Genomic DNA, 22,096 nt, shown 5'->3' with positions numbered 1-22,096 from the left:
GGACCCGGGTCGATTCTCCCGATAGGTCAGAAGATATTCGCAACCTTCTGTCCCTTTGGGCGAAGCCACACCGGGTGGGTCAAGCAACATCCCTGCACACACAATGCTGGAGTTACAGCGGTCGACAGGCAGCATCTCTGGAGATAAAGAATCTGTGATGTTTCGGGTGGAGACCCTTCTTCTGACAGACCATTCTTCTCGACCCGAAACGTCACACGTTCCTTCTATACCAGACATGCTGCCTGTTCCGCTGAGTTACTCCAGCATTTTGTGTCTATCTTCGGTCTAAACCAGCATCTGCTGTTCCTTCCTACACATCCCTGCCAGAGACTTTGAAACGATGACTGGGGCAAGATAATAATAATAATAATACATTTTATTTATGGGAGCCTTTCAAGAGTCTCAAGAACACCTTACAAAAATTTAGCAGGTAGAGGAAAAACATGTAAGGGGAATGAAATAAATTGTAGAGACATAACTAGTACACAAAGTAAAGACAGAATTCAATACAAAACACAGTATGAGGCAATTAATGCACAGATGAAAAGGGACGACACGTGGGGCTAAGGATAGGCAGAGGTGAAGAGATGGGTCTTGAGGCGGGACTGGAAGATGGTGAGGGACACGGAATTGCGGATCAGTCGGGGGAGGGAGTTCCAGAGCCTGGGAGCTGCCCTGGAGAAGGCTCTGTCCCCAAAACTGCGGAGGTTGGACTTGTGGATGGAGAGGAGACCGGCTGATGTGGATCTGAGGGACCGTGAGGGTTGGTAGGGGGAGGGGAGGTCAGTGAGATATGGGGGGGGGCAGATGGTGGAGGGCTTTGTAGGTGAGGATCAGGATTTTGTAGGTGATCCGGTGGGAGATGGGAAGCCATTGAAGTTGTTTGAGGACTGGAGTGATGTGATGCCAGGATTTGGTATGGGTGATGAGTCGGGTGGCTGCGTTCTGGACCAGTTGGAGTCGGTTGATGTAGGTGGAGCTGATGCCAAGGAGAAGTGAGTTGCAATAGTCCAGTCGGGAGGAGATGAAGGCATGGATGAGTCTTTCTGCAGCGGGCGGTGTGAGAGAGGGTCTGAGTTTGGCGATGTAGCGGAGATGAAAGGAGATTTTAATGACATGGCGGATGTGAGGCTCAAGGGAGAGGGTGGAATCAAAGATCACGCCAAGGTTGCGGGCCTGGGGAGATGGGGAGACAGTGGTGCCGTCGATGGTGAGAGTGGGGTTATTGATTTTGCTGAGAGTGGATTTGGAGCTGCTCAGATCTGCTCAGATCCGCCTCTCCAGAACATTGTAACCTATCCGCCCTGTTACTTGTGTACAGGGATATTTACCACATAACGTGCAAACCCCTCAACTATCTAAATGTATGGCGACCACACATTTCACTGTACCAATTGGTACATGTGACAAATAAATGTATCTTGATCTTGAGTCCAACACCTCGAGGAACAGGAGATTACAACACAAAAAAGCTGGAGAAACGTTGCCTTTTTCCTTCGCTCCATAGATGCTGCTGCACCCCCTGAGTTTCTCCAGCTTTTTTGTGTACCTTCGACTTTCCAGCATCTGCAGTTCCTTCTGAAACACAAGAGATTACAACACCACGGTTTCGCGAGACTGCTCAAAATCCTGAAAGTTTGATTCAAAAAACAAATTATTTCAAATGAGTTTTGTAACATTGCAAATCTAATTTTCAACAATGGCCATAGGAGAACGAGAGGATTTACATTTCTATAGCCCCTATCCCGCAAAAGGAGTTAATGAAGGGAATTTTCCCTGTAGTCATCGTTAACATGTTAAAATCCCGCGATCAAATCGCAGTCCGGCAGAGTAACGTGACAATGAACTGATTTCATTCTGGTGGGGGTTTTTTTTTTTACGGTTAATTTTGGCCGAGCCACAGAATGCGCACTCTTTTGAAAGAAGTGATAATATTTTCTATGAGAAAAGCTTCTCGTCCGACCGGGCTCGGCTTAACGCGTCCGGGCCCCGCGACAGTGCAGCGCTCTTTCAGCCTCTAATGGACAGGGCAGGTTTGCAGGGATATGGACCAAGCGCAGGCAGGTGGGGCGAGTGTATCTGGGACATGTCGGCCGGTGAGGGCGAGTTGGGCCGAAGGGCCTGTTTCCACACTCTGTATCACTCGATGACTCCAATGAGGACAACCACGGGTCTAGGCGGACGCGCATGGTCTCCCATCGTTGGAGTAGCAAGGAGGTTAAATCAGAGAGATGGGTCGGGCGGAGGGACTGGCATGGTGGGAGATTTGCTGCTAACGATGCCATGGTTTTCTTGGCACAAATGTATTAACTACAGCCAGTAGTTGGCCGGATTTAACCCGATGAATTTAACCCTGACCCAGAGCGGACAGAGCTGGCACACTATGGGTGAGAAGTGGGGTTCCATAACCTCGTTCCCCTCAGCCACCCCACACCCCTATCACACTTTTTCCGGTCCGCAGAGTAACTCTGCGCAGTTCTATATCTCAGATATGCCCCCTGACACTGGGCGAGAGGGACGTGATCTCTGACACACTTGACCCCATCTCAAAGTCCCAGAACATAGCTCCACGGTTTGCAGATCGCCCTTATAAACACGACGTTCTCTCCTTCCATAAATGAGAAAAAAATACTTATGAGAATCTGTCGCAGAATCACATTATCCACAGCGAGGAACACTTTTACAATTCCCAGTTGCAGGCGACCTTGCTTTCAGCCGACCTTTCCAAAGAAAAAAATCAATAGAACTTGAGAGCGGTTGAGCAGCGCCTGAATTAGTAACGTTCTCCTTGGAAAGAGGTCTTTCTGGGATATTAATATTTAATCAAAGCGCAGAGTTTATTTACTTGAAGGAGGCACAGAGCTAGGACGGATAGAGATAAACAAGTTCAGTCAGGGCTGGAGACACAAGGACTGCAAATGCTGGATTTATGAACGAAACACGGTGCTGGCATCCAACAGGTCCAGGTTTCTTCTGGGACACAACCCCAGTGTGTACTGCACCCAATCTACAACAATACCAGCTCACCGGTGTTTTGTTGTTCCACATATCGCATTTATCTTTTACATCAGAGGTAGATGAGATTGGTTTATCTTGGCATCATGGTCGACACAGAGAGGGACTGAAGAGCCTGTTCCTGTGCTACACTGCTCTATATGTTCTAATGGCACCCAGGTAGCGCACGGTGAATACACACTCGTTTAAACACTTGTTTTAAGTATTTATTATTTTCTAGGCGTTCAGCAGTTCGATTAATTGAAGTCTAAGAGGATAAATAGTTTCATCAATATTATGGGTGTCTGTATCAACCGGGCAAAAGTTGTCCTGGAACATGCACAGGGGATGTGAGGCGGCTTGTCTTCTCTATGTTGCACCTGATGCTTCCTCAGTTTGTCTCTGCGTTCGTCTGCTGCCTTTATAGATTCATGCCTTTAACATCGGCCACCAACACCGGCCTTTCATTACTTCACTTTCATCAATATTTACTCCTGTTTAAGGACCGACAGGTTGTTTAAAATATTGCCCCACTCAGCAGCTTTAGAAAGCCCAGTGACTCCATTAGTGGCTAATTAACTACTGAGTATGTCTCATAATATGTCAGTAATAATCGAACTAATTTTTATCATCAATATTTAATTTCGCCCCCAAGATCCTTAAAAGTTCTGATCACAAACGGATTAGTAAAACCCATTGGATGAAATGGTAACATTTCCTCCTGATCTCAGAGAGGGGATGGTTCCCAGTTATTCCCAGAATTGCTTCAGTCTGGGAGACTGCAGGTCTCATAACAAGCTATTTGCTCTGTAGGGACAGACATTCATTTTCAACACATTTGTTGCTACCCTTGAATCCTAGCCAATTGCAGAGCCTTGGCTTCCCACAACTCTGGGTCATCCTCAAAGTAGTCACCTTTCACTTTCTCCCTCGGAGAGGTGTTTTTCTCCCAACCCTCTCCCTTCTCACCTCTGAGTCCAAATGCTAGGGGGCTGCTGGGATCTGTGCACATCTCTATTTCTCTGGTCTCTACCTATCCCTCTCACACTGACACCTCACTACTTCCCACAGTTCTTCTTTCCCTACACTCCTCATCCACTCCCCTTGGAACTAAGCTTCTCTTTGGAATTTCTATTTGAAGACAGCACAGTGGCGTAGCTTGTAGAGCCACTGGCTCGAAACGCCTGGGTTCGATCCCGATCTCGGGTGCTGTCTGTGTGGAGATTGCACGTTCTCCCTGTGGATTTCCTCCCGTTTCCTCCCACATCCCAAAGGCGTGCCAGTTTGAATGTTAACTGGCCTCTGCATGTAGGGTGTGGATGAGAAAATGGGATAACATAAAACAAGTGTGAACAGGTAATCAACACTCGACCTATTTCCGTGCTGTATCTTTAAATTAAACAAATTGGTTACCTCTTTACCTTGTCCTTTTGCCTATCCAATCCATGAAAAGACCATCTCATTCACAGCTCCATGCTTCCCACGTTAACACCGCTGTGTTCACTGTGATTGTTCCCATATCCTTTAAAACCATTTGATAGAGAACATGCTAACTGTATGATGGTATGTGCAGGTTGAAGGCAGGTGGATATTTCAGCATATAGAAGGTTAAATGTAATCTTGTACAAAATTGTATCCCTGTGTCTTTTCATGTATTTTTCAAATCAATATGCTTCCTTTAGTACTTTGCATCCTCCCAAATGCTTATAGATTTGGGAAATTTTTAATGAGAATGAAATGGTGTTAAAATGCGTACCATATACCGTTTCAAAACTTCAAAGCTGTCAGATCTGAAAGAGTAAGCAATGCTAATGGCCAGTGCCAACTTCCCCAGAGTATTTTATTTTTCTTTGAAGTTCATAAAAAAAACACTTTCATTTCAGTTACGATCCAGTTAAAATATCCATCCTTGCTTTAGCACATCTTTAAATTAAGATAAAATTTTCCCAATAGAAAACACATATGTTAAGAGAAACTGACGCACAAATTTAATAAGGCGATGGGAACAAAGACGAGGGTGTTGGAACGAAAGGCAGTTTTAAAACTCTGTCATTAGTTTGACAATTTGAGAAAAACATCAGGTTCATTCTCTACTTTAAACATAATTACGGTTGATATACACCACCATCTGCTGTCATTCTAATATTCCTGACAAACCTAACTCCTTATTATACAGAGACTTCAGACAATCATATCCTTTTAATGTACCACAGTGCCATTCAATTAATCTGTGAAAACAGCACACCAGCAAATGTGACAGTTCTGGTTGGTGACGGAGGAAAACAACAACCCACCACAATCCAAATGTAAGGCAAACGTGTTTTAAGACTATGGAGATAATTCTGAAACTGTGATGGGTGTACATACATTGAGCCTCTTACAGAGTTATGTTCCAAAATGTATGGACATTCATAAATGTAAATGCAATTTACTTCTGGTCTGTTAGTAAACTAAACCTCTTGCAAAACAGTTTAATGCGCTGTACCATCAGTGCACGGTATGATGCAAAAGCTCTGTAGTGAAGTTAAATGCATGTGTTAATGCTTGCTTCTCCATCCATTTCCCATCATGCTGACTGATATCCCTCCAGACCTAACCCATTCATACCAAGCCCCAGTTATTGCAGAATCACATTCATGAAGAAAAATGGCTCCTGCATTCCAAACTTAGCAGCTGGAGTAGTTTTAGAGTATTGGGTTTCTCAGCTTGTGTTATTTGGGTGGAAAGTGGAAAGTTGGTCCACTGCCAATCTGTGGTCGAAGTGGGAATATTACATGTGATATCCACACAGAGCAATCGCTCTGACTAACAACGTCAAAGAATCTCTATTTTTGAATTTACTATTTTTATTCCATTTGGTTATTCGTGAACTGTTTAAAACAATATCCACATTTAAATATTGGTTTAATTACCATTTTATTATTCTGTTTTATACTTTGATTCAAGGTATTATTGTTTTGAAACACGTTTAGCTTTGAATAAACACAGTTAGATTTGAATGTGCAATTAGTTTCCTCAAATAAAAATATTCATGTGAAGACTGAAATAGTAGGTGCATATAATCAGTGCGCTCAGTATCCTTGTGGTATGACTATAGCAATGTGTCAACATGATTTAATTGATTGCATTTCACCCTGGTTCAGAATTTGAAGACATAATTTAGGCAGATACTTTAGTTTATTGTGAAGAGACCTCTGCTGTGTCAAAAGTGTCGTGTGTCATATTGTGGGTGAAGCATTAATTAAAGATCATAAATATTTCACAATTTTACACTGATGGAACAGATTAAGTGGTGATACATCTTACCTGCTGTTTGTGGCATCTCACGTTGCACATATTGGCTGACTGAGGTATAGGCGACTTTAACTTCTCAAAAGACAGGAAAACAGATAAATAAATAGGTTCTTTGCTGCAAGTATGTCCCCCAAACATTAACAGTAGATATATTTAATACATTTATTCAGGGGAAAGGGGGGGGGTGCTGTTGCCATTCCTCCATGTTCTTGAGAAGATGGGATTGATCAGTCTTTTGTGAATCATTTGAATAAATTCCCACAATTAGGTAGGGTGCTCCAGGAGTATGACTGTGATAAAGACACCTACAAATTGATGGATAGGTTGCCAGGCATGAACACTGTTTAATGCTGGATGGTGTGGAGCAGTTTGAGTGTTGCAGTGACACCTTTCAGGAAAGTGGACAATATTCCATCACAGGGCAGTGAGACGGATGGGTAGACTCCATAGACATCTTTGGCCAAATGATCTCCTGATTCAGATAATTCTAATTTCAGATAGTTCTTGCTTTCTCCCTCCTTCCCCTTCGCTTTCTCAGCTCTCCCTCGCCTACTGTCTCTGCCACTTCCTTTCTTTTTTCTGCCCCCCCCCCCCGACATAAAAAAAAACAAAAGACAAGAAGGGTCTCGACCCGAAACATTGCCTATTCCTTCCCTCCGTAGATGCTGCCTCACCCACTGAGTTCCTCCAGCATTTTTGTCTACCTCCTGATTAGGGAACAGCTTCTCAGCTTCAGGTTCAGGAACAGAAGAAGGAACAGCTTCAGGAACATGACCATAGTGTGTAGAGTCACAGAGCCACACAGAACAGAAGGAGGCCCCTCAACTCCCTACCGCATGTAATATCATTGGATACTGAACACAAATCGCAGCAATTCCCCACCATTAACTCCATCTACATTTGTATGAATGGGCTGCCTCGGAAAAGCAGCCAACATAATCAAAGGCTTGTTCCACACATTCTTTCTTCTTCCAGCTCCCATCTAATAGAAGATGCAGAAACCTAAAAGCGCGCATCGCCAAACTCAGGAATAGCTTCTTCCCCTCTGTTGTCAGGCTTCTGAATGATTCTTCCATAAGCTAGTTGACTGTCCAATTCATTAAATGGATTTAAGAGAGAGTTAGATAGAGCTCTCGGGGCTAGTGGAATCAAGTTATTTGGGGAGAAGGCAGGCACGGGTTATTGATTGGGGATGATCAGCCATGATCACAATGAATGGCGGCGCTGGCTCGAAGGGCTAAATAGCCTCCTCCTGCACCTATTTTCTATGGTTTGTTTCTATGTTTCTATGTTTCTAAGGATAAGGGGGAAATCCTTTAAAACCGAGATGAGAAGAACTTTTTTCACACAGAGAGTGGTGAATCTCTGGAACTCTCTGCCACAGAGGGTAGTTGAGGCCAGTTCATTGGCTATATTTAAGAGGGAGTTAGATGTGGCCCTTGTGGCTAAGGGGATCAGGGGGTATGGAGAGAAGGCAGGTACGGGATACTGAGATGGATGATCAGCCATGATCATATTGAATGGCGGTGCAGGCTCGAAGGGCCGAATGGCCTACTCCTGCACCTAATTTCTATGTTCTATGTTTCTATGTATTTCTACCCCAATGTGAACATAGGATTTTATCTATGGAACTGATGTGCTACAATGCTGAGAATTATATTCTCCACTCTGTATCTTTCCTGTGCTCTATCTATTGAACTTGGGTTTGACTTGATTGTATTTTTGTATCGTGTTATGTGATCCGTTTGGATAGCATGCAATACTCTGCTATGAACTATCCTTCCTATTTACTGTGGCATCATTGTCAGTGTTGTAAGCATGCTCTGTTGTCTTATTGAATGAATTGCTAAGTAAATGAACCACCAAATAAATTAACCAGAACTAACGCAACGTTTCAAATGTTCTCATTTCAGGGCAATCCCTACATGTGCTTTAGTGAATGTGATGTTTCAAACCCTGACCTGGCTCACCCCCCCAAACTAATGTTTGATCAGGAAGATAACGGACCTGTAACTTACTGGCAAAGTGTCACCTGGAAAAAATACCCTGAACCTCTCCTGGCGAACATCACTCTGTCCTGGAACAAGAGCATCCAACTCACCGAGAATATCGTCATTACCTTTGAGGCAGGCCGACCCACCACTATGATACTGGAGAAGTCCCTAAATTATGGAAGGACATGGCAGCCTTATCAGTACTATGCAGAAGACTGCATGGAGGCCTTCAGAATGGAGGCCAAAAATGTCCGGGATCTCTCACCCGTGACTGCCCTCCAGATCATCTGCACCGAAGACTACTCCAAGTGGGTGGGCTTTGAAAATGAGAAGAACTTGCATTTTGAGGTCAAAGAACGCTTTGCGATTTTTGCAGGCTCGTTCCTCCAGAACATGGAGGCTCTGTACAAGAGAATGGACATCAACAAGGGTCTAAGAGACTTTTTCACGTTAACGGACCTTCGCATCAGGCTGATAAAACCCGCAACCGGAGGGACATTTGTGCAGAGGAAATACTTAAACAAGTACTTCTACGCAATTTCTAATGTTGAAGTTGTGGGCAGGTAAGGGAGCAGGTTATTATTGAAATAGATTCATTGTAAAGTTCAATTTTCTTTTTAGAAAGTACTGCAGAAAATGTTATAAACTCTGTGATCAAACTCATGAGACGCTGTTATTACCCTGTTCCAGAGGAAGGGCTAAATAACATTGCAAATGCTCACAAGAGCTAAACTATCTGATAAAAGTCAATCATCAAATGCAGCCAATGGACTGTCATGACACAGCTGGATGCCTCAATGTGCCTCTTAGCATGAAGAATCAATCAGCGGTTGGCTTATATTGGTAACTTCAATTTAAATGAGCTGTAGATTGGGAGTGGGATCGAATTGTTGAAATATAAATATCAAATTTCCAAGGGCAATAAATTCACAATAATCTTTCACATAGATAGGTGGATGAGGTACTGAAGTGAAGCCTGGTTTGTGACCATAAGTCACTGATCATTTCCTATTCCTTTTCTCCTCTGCTCATTCATTCTTTTTTATCATGCCTTGTGTGTGTCATGTTATCTTCTTGATTCAGAATTAGGATCACTTTTGCCACAGAGATGGTACTTGCCTGGGCCATGATTATGCTAAAAGCAGAAATTAACTAATTTTGGAAGTTATCAATATAGTTATCAGCTAGTAAGGAGTGCTTTTGTTATGTTAGGGTGGTGTTTAGTGGTAGTGGGTTAAATGCTTGCTGTTCACTGACAGAAACTGGGTTAAAAGTCTGCCCTGGTCTGAGAGTATGAGAATCTACCTGTCCCATCTACACTAGTCCCACCTGCCTGAGTTTGCCCATATCCCTCTAAACCTGTCCAATCCATGTACCTGTCTAAATGTTTCTTAAACATTGCAAGAATACCTGCCTCTACTATCTCCTCCAGCAGCTTGTTCCATACACCCACTACCCCGTACAAAAGGGTTTCAGAAGGTGAGACTTGCCCTGGGTCAAGAATGTTTAATTGTAATACGTACCAGCAATACAACAAATACATTCTTAAATGCACCAGTTTAACAACCACCCATTAACAGCCGCCCGTTAATGCAACAACACACAGTTAAATATCAGTTTCGTTTTTTTTTAGTTTAGTTTATTGTACAGTGGAAAACCTTTATTTGTTGCGTGCTATCCAGTCAGAGGAAAGACTGCATGGTTACAATCAAGCTGCCCACAATGTACAGATGCAGGACATGGAGAATAACATTTACCAATAATATCCATTGATTACCTATTGATAATATTCATTATTCCATCCTATATCCATGAAATAAATGCAATTTAATCCAACTTCTTTCCTCATTCCCTGCCATGCTCCTGCCTATGTTGACTACTGAACCTGCTGTCATTATCTTCTGCAAGGACTTCCAGCATCCCACCGGCCACATTACGGCATTAGATCCCATGCCCTGCTAATCTAGTTTAAACCCTCCCTCGATAGTCTTGACCTGAAATGTCACACATTCCTCCTATCCAGAGATGCAGCCTGTCCTGCTGAGTTACTCCAGCATTTTGTATCTATCTTTGGTGTAAACCAGCATCTGCAGTTCCTTTTCTACACATTAAACCCTCCCTAGTAGCACTAACATTTGCACACCAGGATACTGATCCACCTTCTGTTCAGGTGCAACATGTCCCTCTTGTACAGGTCACCCTTGCTACAGAAGAAATCCCAATGGTTTAAAATTCTGAATCCTTGCCCTCCTGCACCATCTCCTCAGCCAGGCATTCGCCTGTTCTATCTGCCTATTTCGACCCTCACTACTCCACAGGGTTGGTGGAAAGTGCAAGAGGCTGAAAACACTCCGGTCAGTGGTTAATCTGACTTAAATTGCAACCCATTTACCTCCTACAGATCAACCCATACCACGGAACAAAGAAGATTGCATGAACACACCAATTCCATGATCACTATTGTTTGATGTCACATTCAATGCTGCATTCTCATGAAAACCAATATACAAAATAGCTGACATTATAATATGTAGTAGCTTCTATGGGTTGATGTTATCAAACATCAATTTTAGTTCATCACAAAAGGCACAATTTAGCACTAAATTGGTAACCTCAATCAGCACAACCACTAGAATGTTGCAATGGGACATGGAAGCATGGTGTGATGGGGCTTTATGTTGGGTGGCTTAATCTCTTTCTGACATCAGTGGAAAAGCAAAATGCTGCAGATTCTGGAAAACTGAAATAAAAACAGATAACGCAAGAGATTCAACAGTCTGGAGGGAGACAAACAGAATTACAATTTTTGATCAATGATTATTAATCAGAAACAAAAATCTGATATGTTTCAGAAGGAAAGATCATGTTCTGTTTTTATTTCTGACATATTTACCCATTCAATGCAATAATGTCGGGGCCACTTTCCACTGAGCTCGGAGTGCTGGGTGAGTGACACAGGGAAAGCAAGATGCAAGGTTTTGTTCTCTTTGCTAATTTCTTCACCTTGATGGGCTCATCCTCACTGCAAACTCAAATGGTGGTTAGGAAAATATATAATGCAACCCGTGTCAAAACGCATCACATCATTTACACTTGACATTACCTGCTGTGAAAAGGACACGTGGATGATCTTCATTCCTGTGATGATGTCTGTACCTTTGGAAAACTAGCACCACACATCTGCAGTGACTGTGTGGCTGACCCTTATGTATATCCATCTGAATCTAGAAGAGGCACATCCATAAAACATTGACCTGATGCCTGCAATAATTATAACACTCCTCTTGTTTCACATTCTCTGTCCTTCGGCAGGGTTGGAACCTCAAATTTTTCTACAGAGCTCACTGAAGGAAAACACACAAAACATTCTGAGATGTTAGGTCGGTGCAAGTGGAGAGACTGTCGGCTGTGATGGTCACTGCTTAAAATAATTGGTCACCCATTTAAGGCAGTTCCGAGGTAAAAGTTCTTCTTTGAAAGGTTCATAAAGCATTGGAACTCTCTTCCTTAAGGGGTAGTGGAAGCAAAGTTGTACAATATTTTCATGGCAGAATTAGATATAAGGGTCCACAAGGGGGTTGGAAGGTTGCTGAAGCATTGAGGTCAGATCAACCATGATCTTATAAAATGATGAAGCAGGCTTGAAAGGCCAAGTGGCCAAATCCTGCTCCTAACATAAAAGGTTGTATGAATCTCTGTCTGTAGCTGCTGTGAGGGAGAGTGGACCAGTTAAGAGAAGGAAAATATTTTCCTTTTCCGTTGTACTCATGATATCTTATACAAGATCTAGACTCATTGTTAAAATGCAAGTGGGAAGCAGCAAGCAGGAACAGCTCCCAATGGTATAGATGAGAGAATGAATGTGCTAAATTGGTGGAGAGTTGTGAGGGTGTGGGGAGGGGTTAGGGAACAGAGGTATGCTTATAGCATCAAATACTGACCAAGCAGCTGGGGCGCAAACTGAGTGCTGCTTTTCCTCTGAGGGTGGAAGTCTCTGACATATTTACCCATTCAATTGTGCCCGTTTCTCTCTAGGAGGAATTCTCATGGCTTCCAGTTAGTTTAAAGGGGAGTGATTTACACAAAGACTGTGTGTATGGAACGGACTGCCAGAAGAAGTAGTTGAGGCAGGTACAATAACAACATTTAAAAGACACTTAGGCAGGTACATGGATAGGAAAGGTTTAGAGTGATATCGACCAGGCAGGAGCAAATAGGATTAGTTTAGATCGGGTATCGTGGTCAGCATGGACAAGTTGGGCCAAAGTTACTGTTTCCGTGCTGACTCACGGATCAGAGTTCAAAAAAGTGCGGATGCTGACGTTTAGAATGACAGCTTCCACCTGATTCATTGTAGTCCTGACAGATTGATCACTTCCTCAAATCTACTAGTGATAATACATCCGTAATCTTCTTTTAATTCTTTGTTTTTTGTTAAAATACATTTTTAATGGGTGTTTCAGTCAGTTTAACAGGAACAGCTTGTGCAGCATGTGGCTTTCTGTCTTGTTCTCGTCAGTGTAAAGCTGGAATTCAGTCTTGTGGGAACGCAACCAAACCAGAGCCTTTACCTTGAACCTTCCACTGGTGCGATTTACCGTCACTACCTGCAGCTCCCTTGCTGAGTCCTCTCTGGCTAGATAATGCAATTAATGTCAAAACACATCATATCATTTACACTTGACATTACCGTGGTGAAAAGGACACATGGCTGTTCTTTATTCTGGTGATAACGTCTGAACCTTTTGAAAATTGGCAGGTATGTGGACTTCAGTGTTTGTCATTGGACGAAGGACAGATGGCAAGGTCAATCGTGTCCCTTGCTAGTGCCCTTGACAAATGAACTGCCCCCACCCTGGTCCAAAGGCGAGGAGGCTCCCTAAGTGTCCGGGGGTTTTGATACACCTGACTGACTCGCTATTTCATTTCAGAGCATAATCAGGTGTCATGCACATTTGTGCGGAATAAAAAGAGATTGATGGGAATACTCAGCAGGTTCGGCTGATTCTGTGGAGGGAGAAAGTGAGTTAAAGTTGACATTAACTCTGTTTTTCTCTCACTGCAGATGTTGCCTCACCTGCGAGCATCTCCATCCCTTCATGTTTCTATTTCAGATTTAACAGCATCTGCAGCTTTTTATTTTTCAGGCGCATATCTTTAGGTCTGGATTCTTTCCTTCAAGGAAGATATTTAGAACAATCCTCTGTCTAATACTATATTTTAAAAACTATTTCATGAACAGTTTAGGATTTTATCTCATGTCTCAGGGTCATTTGACCAGGCCCATGGATTTTTAGTTCAGGAACAGAACACTCTGCCAGTCTGAAGAAGTGTCCCAACCCGAAACATCGCCTATCGATGTTCTCCAGGGTGTTGCCTGGCCCGATGAGTTACTCCAGCACTTTGCATCTTTTACTGAGCTAGTCCATCCAAACGTTGCTTTCCACCAGTTTGAGAATGATCTTGTTTCTCTTCATTTTGCATTCATCCAAAGGTAACATTTTCCAACATGAATTGAAAATCTCACAACTTTGCACTAACAGGTATAAATATTCCAAATCCTGGAATGCTCCCACTCATCCTGGCATCTTGGACTCAATCACTAGATAATAAGGGCAGAAGATTTCATCTGATTCAGCCATTACCCATGAATAACGAGAGTTCAAGTAAATGGCTAACGCCTCCCACAATCTGGCACATTTATAACACTGGTCTGTCTGTGGAGTTGCAATAAGGAGCAGACTCCTGATAGAGAGCATTTGTTGGGATGTGAGCACCTTGGATAAGGCTGTAACAATGAGTCCATCTCTGCTTCTCCGGCAGATAATGCTAAGCTGCACCATGAACCACTGTCGTTCACACGCTGGAGGCACAGCAAATAGTGTCAGGAGTTTGACCCCACCACAATGTAGAACCTCAGCAAAACTTTCAGGGGCACCAGAGTCCGCAATTGAAAACCGCACAAGGAACAAACTCCAAAATACCCAATAGAAAGATGTGAATGAAATAATAAAGTACAGCCCAATTCTTAATGATTTGGTCTCCATTTATTGACTTCTTACAAGCATATGGTGCAACATAGCCGTAGAAATTAACTGTTCCAGGATTGGGTGAAGGGTGGTCAAGAATAATAAATAGCTATTTCTCCTTCAGTCCCCTGTATTCTATCTCCTCTTTTTCTCTCTCTATTTTCTCTCTTTTCTTCTCTCCTTCACCTCACTGTTCAATATCATGCACTTCTCTATTTTTCTACTATTCTCTTTCTTTTCTTCCATTTAATGCTAAAAATAAATAAATAAGAAGTTGTACATAAAATGTAACATGTCAATATATATTAGGTATCTACAAGGTACCACATTATCGTACTTACTTCTAATAAAATAAAAATGTAAATTAAAAATAAATAAAAAAGTACAGCCCATCCCTCAAACCCCGCACAAATACCACTAAACTATGGGCTGATGGAGGAGAACGACCAGGACTGATCAACGTGATAGGCGTGAGTGCAATTCAATATTAATTTGCTGGTAGCATGGCACTTTGATGTGCACTATGATTTTATGAAAATGCACAGTCTTCCTACGAAGACACAATCTCAGTGTCACTGAATTCTGTTGTACATTGATATTAACATGCCAGTTGCTAAAACACTGTAATGATTTCTGCTCTCACTCCAAATTCCTCCTGACTTTCCACCCTTCAACCATTTGTATTCAGCATCAGGCTACATAGATGGTAACCTCTCGAATAATCCCAAGGTTGGGGAGATCAGGATCAGTGATCATATTGTTGGGTGTCATCCTCCAAATCAAGTGGAAATTATATAAAACCTACTTGGATTGTTTATCCTTTGGGTATCAGGGGATCTCAGGATATTAACTATGGGGGCAGGCCACATTTCCACCAGTACTTTTGAAGGGTTAGGATGAAATATCCTATCCATATTCCATGGTCCATTGTCAGGGCATTCTACATTTAAGTCCGTGACGTTGTCAAGACTATTTACAAGAGAAAACAAAGGAAATAGATATCCCACACCTTCCAGTATTAATAATTAATGTCAACACCATGCTATTGCTTTAAAGAATCAATTTGTTTTAATCAGGAAAACAAAAAAATAGCTCTAAAAATATCCTCGCCAAAAGGATTATCTCCCACTGAGAGAAGAAGTCTTCTCAGTATCTCCCACTGAGTTGTGCAATGTTTGAAATTGAACACACCCCCTGTCTGGATTTGCACGCAAAGGTGACTGAGTTTGGGTAACATTCTACAGGACAAATAACTCACCGTCACTGGGAGGAAAATTTTATAAAGACCGTTTGGAATTTTTATTTTGCTAATTATTTGATTTGGCAACTGAGTTGGACAGATTTAAGAACAAGCACATATTGCCTCACCAGTGACATTTTTTAAGAATCAGCAAACTACAGTGTTCTGGAGATTGCTAATTGTGGGTAACGCTTTGCCAAGGGCTTGTATTGATGAGGAGACTCTTGGAGAAATGCGTTTGATCTGAACATAGACATGCTGATGCTGCCAGTCTTAGATTCATCCCGTGAACTTTCAAATGTATGTACCATGCAATTTTCTGCTGAGAATGTTTGAGTAGCTGGAGTATAAACAGAAGAAACACAAAGGTAATAATGTCTGGATTAATACCCGTGAACTGGCACTGATTCAATAAGATCGGGTAAATGCATGTGTGCGGCACATATTGCTGGAAGGAAAATGGGTTCAGTTAGTTGGACATGCTGAATCTTTCCTATATGTGTTTGCACAGTGGGTGTACAAAGAATAGTGCCTTAATAGTGTAGTCTGAGTAAGAGAAATGATAGTAAGATAAATCAAAACCATAGTACAAAAAATGTATGCACGTTAAAAAGATAAACATAAAGATGTATTTGAATGGGTAGATGAATTAGCAGCACAGCTAGATGGAAATAGGATATAATGACCATAGTACAGCTACAGGTGCCCAATGCTGGGATCCAAATATCCAGGAATCTTTTGTCCTTTGGAAAGACGTAATAAGAAAAAGGAGGTGAATTAACTTCTCAGCAAAAGATGAAAATATAACATTAATAGGAAAGACACAAAATGCTGGATTATCTCAGCGGGTCAGGCAGCATCTCTGGAGAGAAGGAATGCGTGACCTTTCGTGTCGAGACCCTTCTTCAGAATGAATGGGAGGGGGCGGAACAAAGATAGAATGTAGTCGGAGACATTACTGTCATTACTCCGTACACACTCAATTTGCAGAAGACAATTAACCTACGAACCTGCACATCCTTGGGATGCGGAAGGGAACCGGAGCACTCAAAGGCAACCCACACAGTCACTGCGAGAATGTGCAAATTCCCCATAGCACGTGAGGTCAGGATAGAACGTGCGTCTCTGGTGCTGTGAGGCAGCAGCTCTACCTGTTGTGTCGCTGAGGTGTTGTTGAAAGATGCAACATTCTGCCAGGGCTATAGCCACAAGTGGGAATAGTAGACACTAAATGCTGGAGTCAAGCAGCATCCATGGAGAAAAGGAATAGGTGACCTTTTGGGTTGGAACCCTTCTTGGTGGGAGAATGTGTTCTGAGGTACCTGGAACCAGGGGTCCCAGACTCATGACAACACTCAGAACTGAGATAAGGGGACATTTCTTTGCTCCGAGGGTAGTGAGCCTGCAGAAATCTCTACCACATAAAGCCTTGTCATTGAATGGAGTTAAAAAGGTATTGATAGATTCCTAGACACAAAAGAAATCATAGAGTGTAGGAATATGGTGTAGAGCTAGTGGACCAACATTGATATATTGAGCAGAGGATCAATCTCAATGGACTGAATGGCCCTCCCGTGTCCCATGCTGTTTGAATAAGTGGGTGGTCTCGATGAACTGAAAGGCTTTCTGTTCCTAGTTTTCAAACACCAGTTCACACAGAGTTTAAAAGAAACATTTCCAATTTTGTGTATAATTGAGTTCAGTATTTTCCTTTTAATCAACTGACAAACACACATATACTTTCCACATCATTTGATCCACATGCTATATATAAACCACATCTTCCTTCGCTTTACCTGTTAAGTGCACGCACAGTGGTCATTCGCTCGATTTCCCCCACTGTTACAGTTCTGTACTTTGACATTTGGAAAAATAAAATTTCCGACCTTTCCTGTATCTTCTGTGTTTCGATCGAACCGAGTTACAATTTAACTTCAATTTGTTTAGAGTTTTGGAATACATCCTACAGCATGCTGTATTAGAGATAATCTCCAAGGTATTCCAAAGCAAAGTATGATATTGGAAATGAAATTGGCTATTGAGTGGGAAGCAGCAAGGGGAGCCCTGAGGGGTCTTGGCAGGGAGAATGTCATGAGGATGTTTACTCCTTGGTTTTAGTTTTTTTTAGTTTAGAAATACAGCGTGGAAACAGGCCCTTCGGCCCACTGAATCCTGCCACCGACCAGCGATCCCCGCACATTAACACCATCCTATATACACTCGGGACAATTTTACATTTATACCAAGCCAATTAACCTACAAACCTGTACGTCTTTGCAGTGTGGGAGGAAACTGAAGATCTCGGAGAAAACCCATGCAGATCACGAGGAGAACATACAAACTCCGTACAAACAAGCACCCGTAGTCAGGATCGAACCCGGGTCTTTGGCACTGTAATGCCACTGCCCCACTTAGGAAACCTGAACGGAAATCTCTGGAGGCTTTGCGCCCCACCCAAGGTTTCAGTGCGGTTCCCGGAGTATTTTGTCAGTCCCCCTACCTGCTTCCACTACCTGCAACCTCCGGAAACCACCTGCAACCTCCGGGAACCGCACGGAAACTTTGGGTGGGGCGCAAAGTCTCCAGAGGTTTCCGTTCAGGTTACCTAAGTGGGACAGGGGCATAAGGCAGTAGCTCTACTGCTAAGCCACCTTGTGGGAGAATCTAGAGCTAGGGGTCACTGCTTCAAAGTATAGGGTCATCCATTTTAGACAGGGTGAGGCAAATAATTTTGTGTCAGATGGTTGTGAATCTGCAATTAATGGCAGTAGAAGCAGTGTCTTTGAACACTTTAAGGCAGATAGATAGATCCTTGATAAGTCAGAGGCTGAAGGGATATTGGAGAAGAGGCAGGAATGCAGAAGTCACGGACATTTCAGCCTGGTTGAATGGTAGAATAGCCTCATGGGCTGGGAGGACTATTCCTGCTCCTAATTTGTATGTCTGCAGTTGCCCTGATGTACACAAATGTCCTGAAAACAAATTCAAGGGGCTGACAGGAACCCAGCTGATAGGAAGTTTGAGTCATCTGCTCAAGAGGGCAACAAAAGTAGTACCATCAACTGCAGAGTACTGAACACTCTGGCACAAGGAATGGAATTAGCAAAGAAAGACCCAGACAGGGAGTAATGGTAGACTCTCATGATAAATGTCCAGACAATGCGGCAAGATAATTAAAATGCTGAAATGTATTGACAACATAATGGAATGAAGTCCATTGAGATTATGTTGAGGCTCTGTAAACATCAATTGGGTGAGTTAGGTGTAGACGAAGCAATGGTGTAATGGATTTTGCTTTTTGAAAATAACCTTCTATCCTGGAAATAAAACTGGTTAAGGTGGGGCTTATATAAGTTTATAAAAGATTAGGCATTAAGTGAGTCTGTCTTAAGGACAAACCAATAAAAAGAATCAAACAGCAACACAAATTTTAATATCCACAAGTGATTGAATCAATAATCAGTCTCGGTCTGAAGAGGGGTCTCGACCCGAAACTTTACCTATTCCTTTTCTCCAGAGATGCTGCTGCTGAATTCTTCCAGCTTTTTGTGTCTATCTTCCGTTTAAATCAGCGCCTGCAGTTAGTTCCTTCTTACACATCGGTGAAACAATACTGATGGATGCCAGCATTAGTAGATTACATGCATTGAAGGATCAGGTAGTGAAGTGGTGTGAGGAACAGAATAATTGTGGGCCATAGGGACTTCTTCATGAATTCAACGTCCTTCACTAGGCTTTCAAAACAATTTACACTTCCTAGAGCTTGTGATAATTAGCTCATGATGCTTATAATTTCAAATTGCTGCTGCAGTCTCATGTCAGAGCCAATTAGGATCATATGTTCTTTGGCCAATTTGTGTGATAACAAGCAGGCAGCTGTTGACTTGACAGGATTGTTTATCATTTGTGGTCTTTGAAGAAAGCTGTCCTCCTTATAAGCCACAAATCCCAGTGAGAGGTGGTAACCAGGATTTCCGTTGCCCCATTATTGTACCCGTTCAAACTTTGGTGTGTCTTATTGGCTTCAGAAATATCCGAGCAGCACAGTTGGTTGCCCATGCCACTCCATTGCACCAATTCCAGCAGAGGATCCCAATCTTCACTCAAGCACTTGTTAAGGACAAACCGATTGCAATTAGAGGTGATTCGGAGGCTTCAGTTGGAAAGTCGACATCAGATGAGATCAGACTTCAATGTGGCATCTTCCACAGTCAGATAACCTGCAGCTACTTGCTGTCCAGTCTCACTAACCAGAAACTCTGTGGATGAGTGAATCACACTGTGGAAGAAGGCATTTGCCCCCACATTTGTTAGGATGCGGGCGGGTGCTGGCGAGTCTAGCCTGGGTTGTCCTCCTCCAATTACCCAGATGGTGGTGAGGCACGGCTGTGAATGTCCATACAATGCTGTTGGGTGGGAAGTTCAGGATGTTGAGCCAGCGTCATGGAGGAACACAATATTTGCCCAAGTGTGGCTGGTTTGTAATGGGGACGTGGTAACCCTGCACCAACTTTAGAGCGAGAATGGAAACAGAATGCTTGAGTTGAGCAATGCTTCTTCCTTGGGTTAATCCTGACAATGGTAGATGACTTGGCATATCTTGGACATGAATGAACCTTGAATTTTTTATAAATTGCATTACGAATGCAGAGCAAACTCCACAAGAAGGACTCCCTAAAGGGTTACAGCAGCGCTGAAGCTGCAGTTTCAGAGCTGGCCCGGTTCCAGACGCAGACAGCAGCTTTTCTTTTCAATAAATGTCCTGTTACCATTGATCTAATGTGTAAGATGAGACAGATGGAACTTATTAGAAGAGGAGGCCCAGCTGAAAGATGAAAGAGGTTGGCCTTTCAGCTGACGCTCACATCCAGAACTATATTTTCATCTGATTTAAGCAACGAGATAAATTTAAACAAAGATAAAGTGGATGCATTTAGTTTCCCCTTGACCTTTGTAATATGTTGGATTAGTCGTCTGTCCTGGAGATACCTGGACTCTCACTCTGGTGTAAGGTGTGCTCTGTGATCATTGATACAGAACAATTGCAGCAATCTCTTTCTGGGAGGAAGACAAAAGGTAACTTGAGTCAGAATGCATCTGCAGTCTGGGGAGAGGAAGCTGATGACTGAGTGGAATCATGTTGCAGTTTAATGGCTGAATGACCTGTCAGTTCTGACGTTGCCATATGGCCAAGGAGAAAACTGTGTTTTTAAGCAAAACATTTAAATGTATTTTTCCCATCGCCACTTTTTATATAATTTCTCAGCACTGGGAATTAACCTGATTGGAATCTATCCAAGCCTCCTGACAATTATGCTTGTCAGAAGTTGCAGGAAAGCAGGGAGCAGCAAGAATTGGCTTTCCGTTTCTTTGATCCAGCTCAGAAGGTTTGATGCTGGGATATCTGGGCATTACTGGCCAATTCCCAAAGCTGGAGGTGGGATCCTGTCCAATCCAGACCTGAAGCTCCTGCCAGGCCTGAAAGCATCCTCTACTTTTCCCCCGACACACCAGTACCTCTCAAGACACAAGACATCACTGAGCTGCTGCACCTCAGCCCAGTTACAAGCTGAGCTGATCTTGCCCACTTCCAGAACTCTATGTCCAGCTGACATGGGCAGCAGTGTCAGTAATCCTGGCTGGGAATTGATCCCTGGTTCGCTGCAAATTCAGATGCCCCCCCCCCCCCCCTTTGAAAGGTTTGCTTTTACACTGACTGGGGTTTCAGTTTCAAGAGTAGAGCTTGTAAAAGCAAATAAAAGCAAGTTCTAAGTTGGAAGCAAATAATTATCCTATCAGCCTGACATCTGCCATAATTAGTGGTGGATCTGACAACGTTGATCTGCTTCCTATGCAGACATTGTTCACTGCACCCAACCCTTTTCTGCAGCTGAAAATACTGTTGTTTTCTGCCTTTTCCAATTCTGATGAAGAGTCAATGAGGCATCAACCTTGTTTCTCTTCCCACAGATGCTGCTTGACTATTTGTGTTTCCACACTGGTTGCCCAGCTACAGGAAGGATGTCATTGTGTTGGGAAGGGTGCAGTAGAGATTCACTAGGATGTTACCTGGGCTTGTGTGCTTGAGTTATAGGGAGAGGTTGGATAGGCTAGGACTTTTCTCTTTGAAGCGCTGGGTGATCTTATTGAGGTGTACAAGATCATGAGGTGCATGGATAACATGGGGGAAAGTTAGGGCATGGACATTTGTTGAGGTGGAGAGATTTCAAAGGCTCCTCAGGGGCAAATTTTTCATTTGGGTGGTTGTCCATATCTGGAATGTGCTGGAATGTGAGGAAGCTTTACAATTACAAAGGTCAAGGGGAAACTAAATGCGTCCATAATTACGACTTTTGAAAGACATTTGGATAGATTTATGAATGGGAAAGGTTTAGAGGGACATTAGGCAAATGCAGACAAATGGCAACAGCCCAGTATGCTAACAAGGTGGGCTGAATGGCCTATTTCCATGCTGTACAGTTTTAAGACACTTTGACTGTGACGTGCAGTTTCATCTTCAAGGCTAACATTGTTCTAGAAACATC

At 42.9% G+C, this 22,096-nt stretch overlaps 1 protein-coding gene across 3 annotated transcripts in view; it reads left to right on the top strand.

Moving 5' to 3' along the window:
• Positions 1–22,096, top strand: part of LOC129711962 (netrin-G2-like) — a 74,020-nt gene that overhangs the window by 4,922 nt on the left and 47,002 nt on the right. For all 3 annotated transcript variants that reach the window (XM_055660029.1, XM_055660030.1, XM_055660031.1), the window contains one exon: positions 8,202–8,845. In XM_055660029.1, the coding sequence (XP_055516004.1) occupies positions 8,202–8,845 (644 nt within the window). The remainder of the gene's footprint in view (positions 1–8,201; positions 8,846–22,096) is intronic.

Source organism: Leucoraja erinacea, chromosome 31 (genome assembly GCF_028641065.1).
Source record: "Leucoraja erinacea ecotype New England chromosome 31, Leri_hhj_1, whole genome shotgun sequence".
Lineage (NCBI taxonomy): Eukaryota > Metazoa > Chordata > Chondrichthyes > Rajiformes > Rajidae > Leucoraja > Leucoraja erinaceus.
This window is presented reverse-complemented; position numbering and strand designations above follow the sequence as displayed.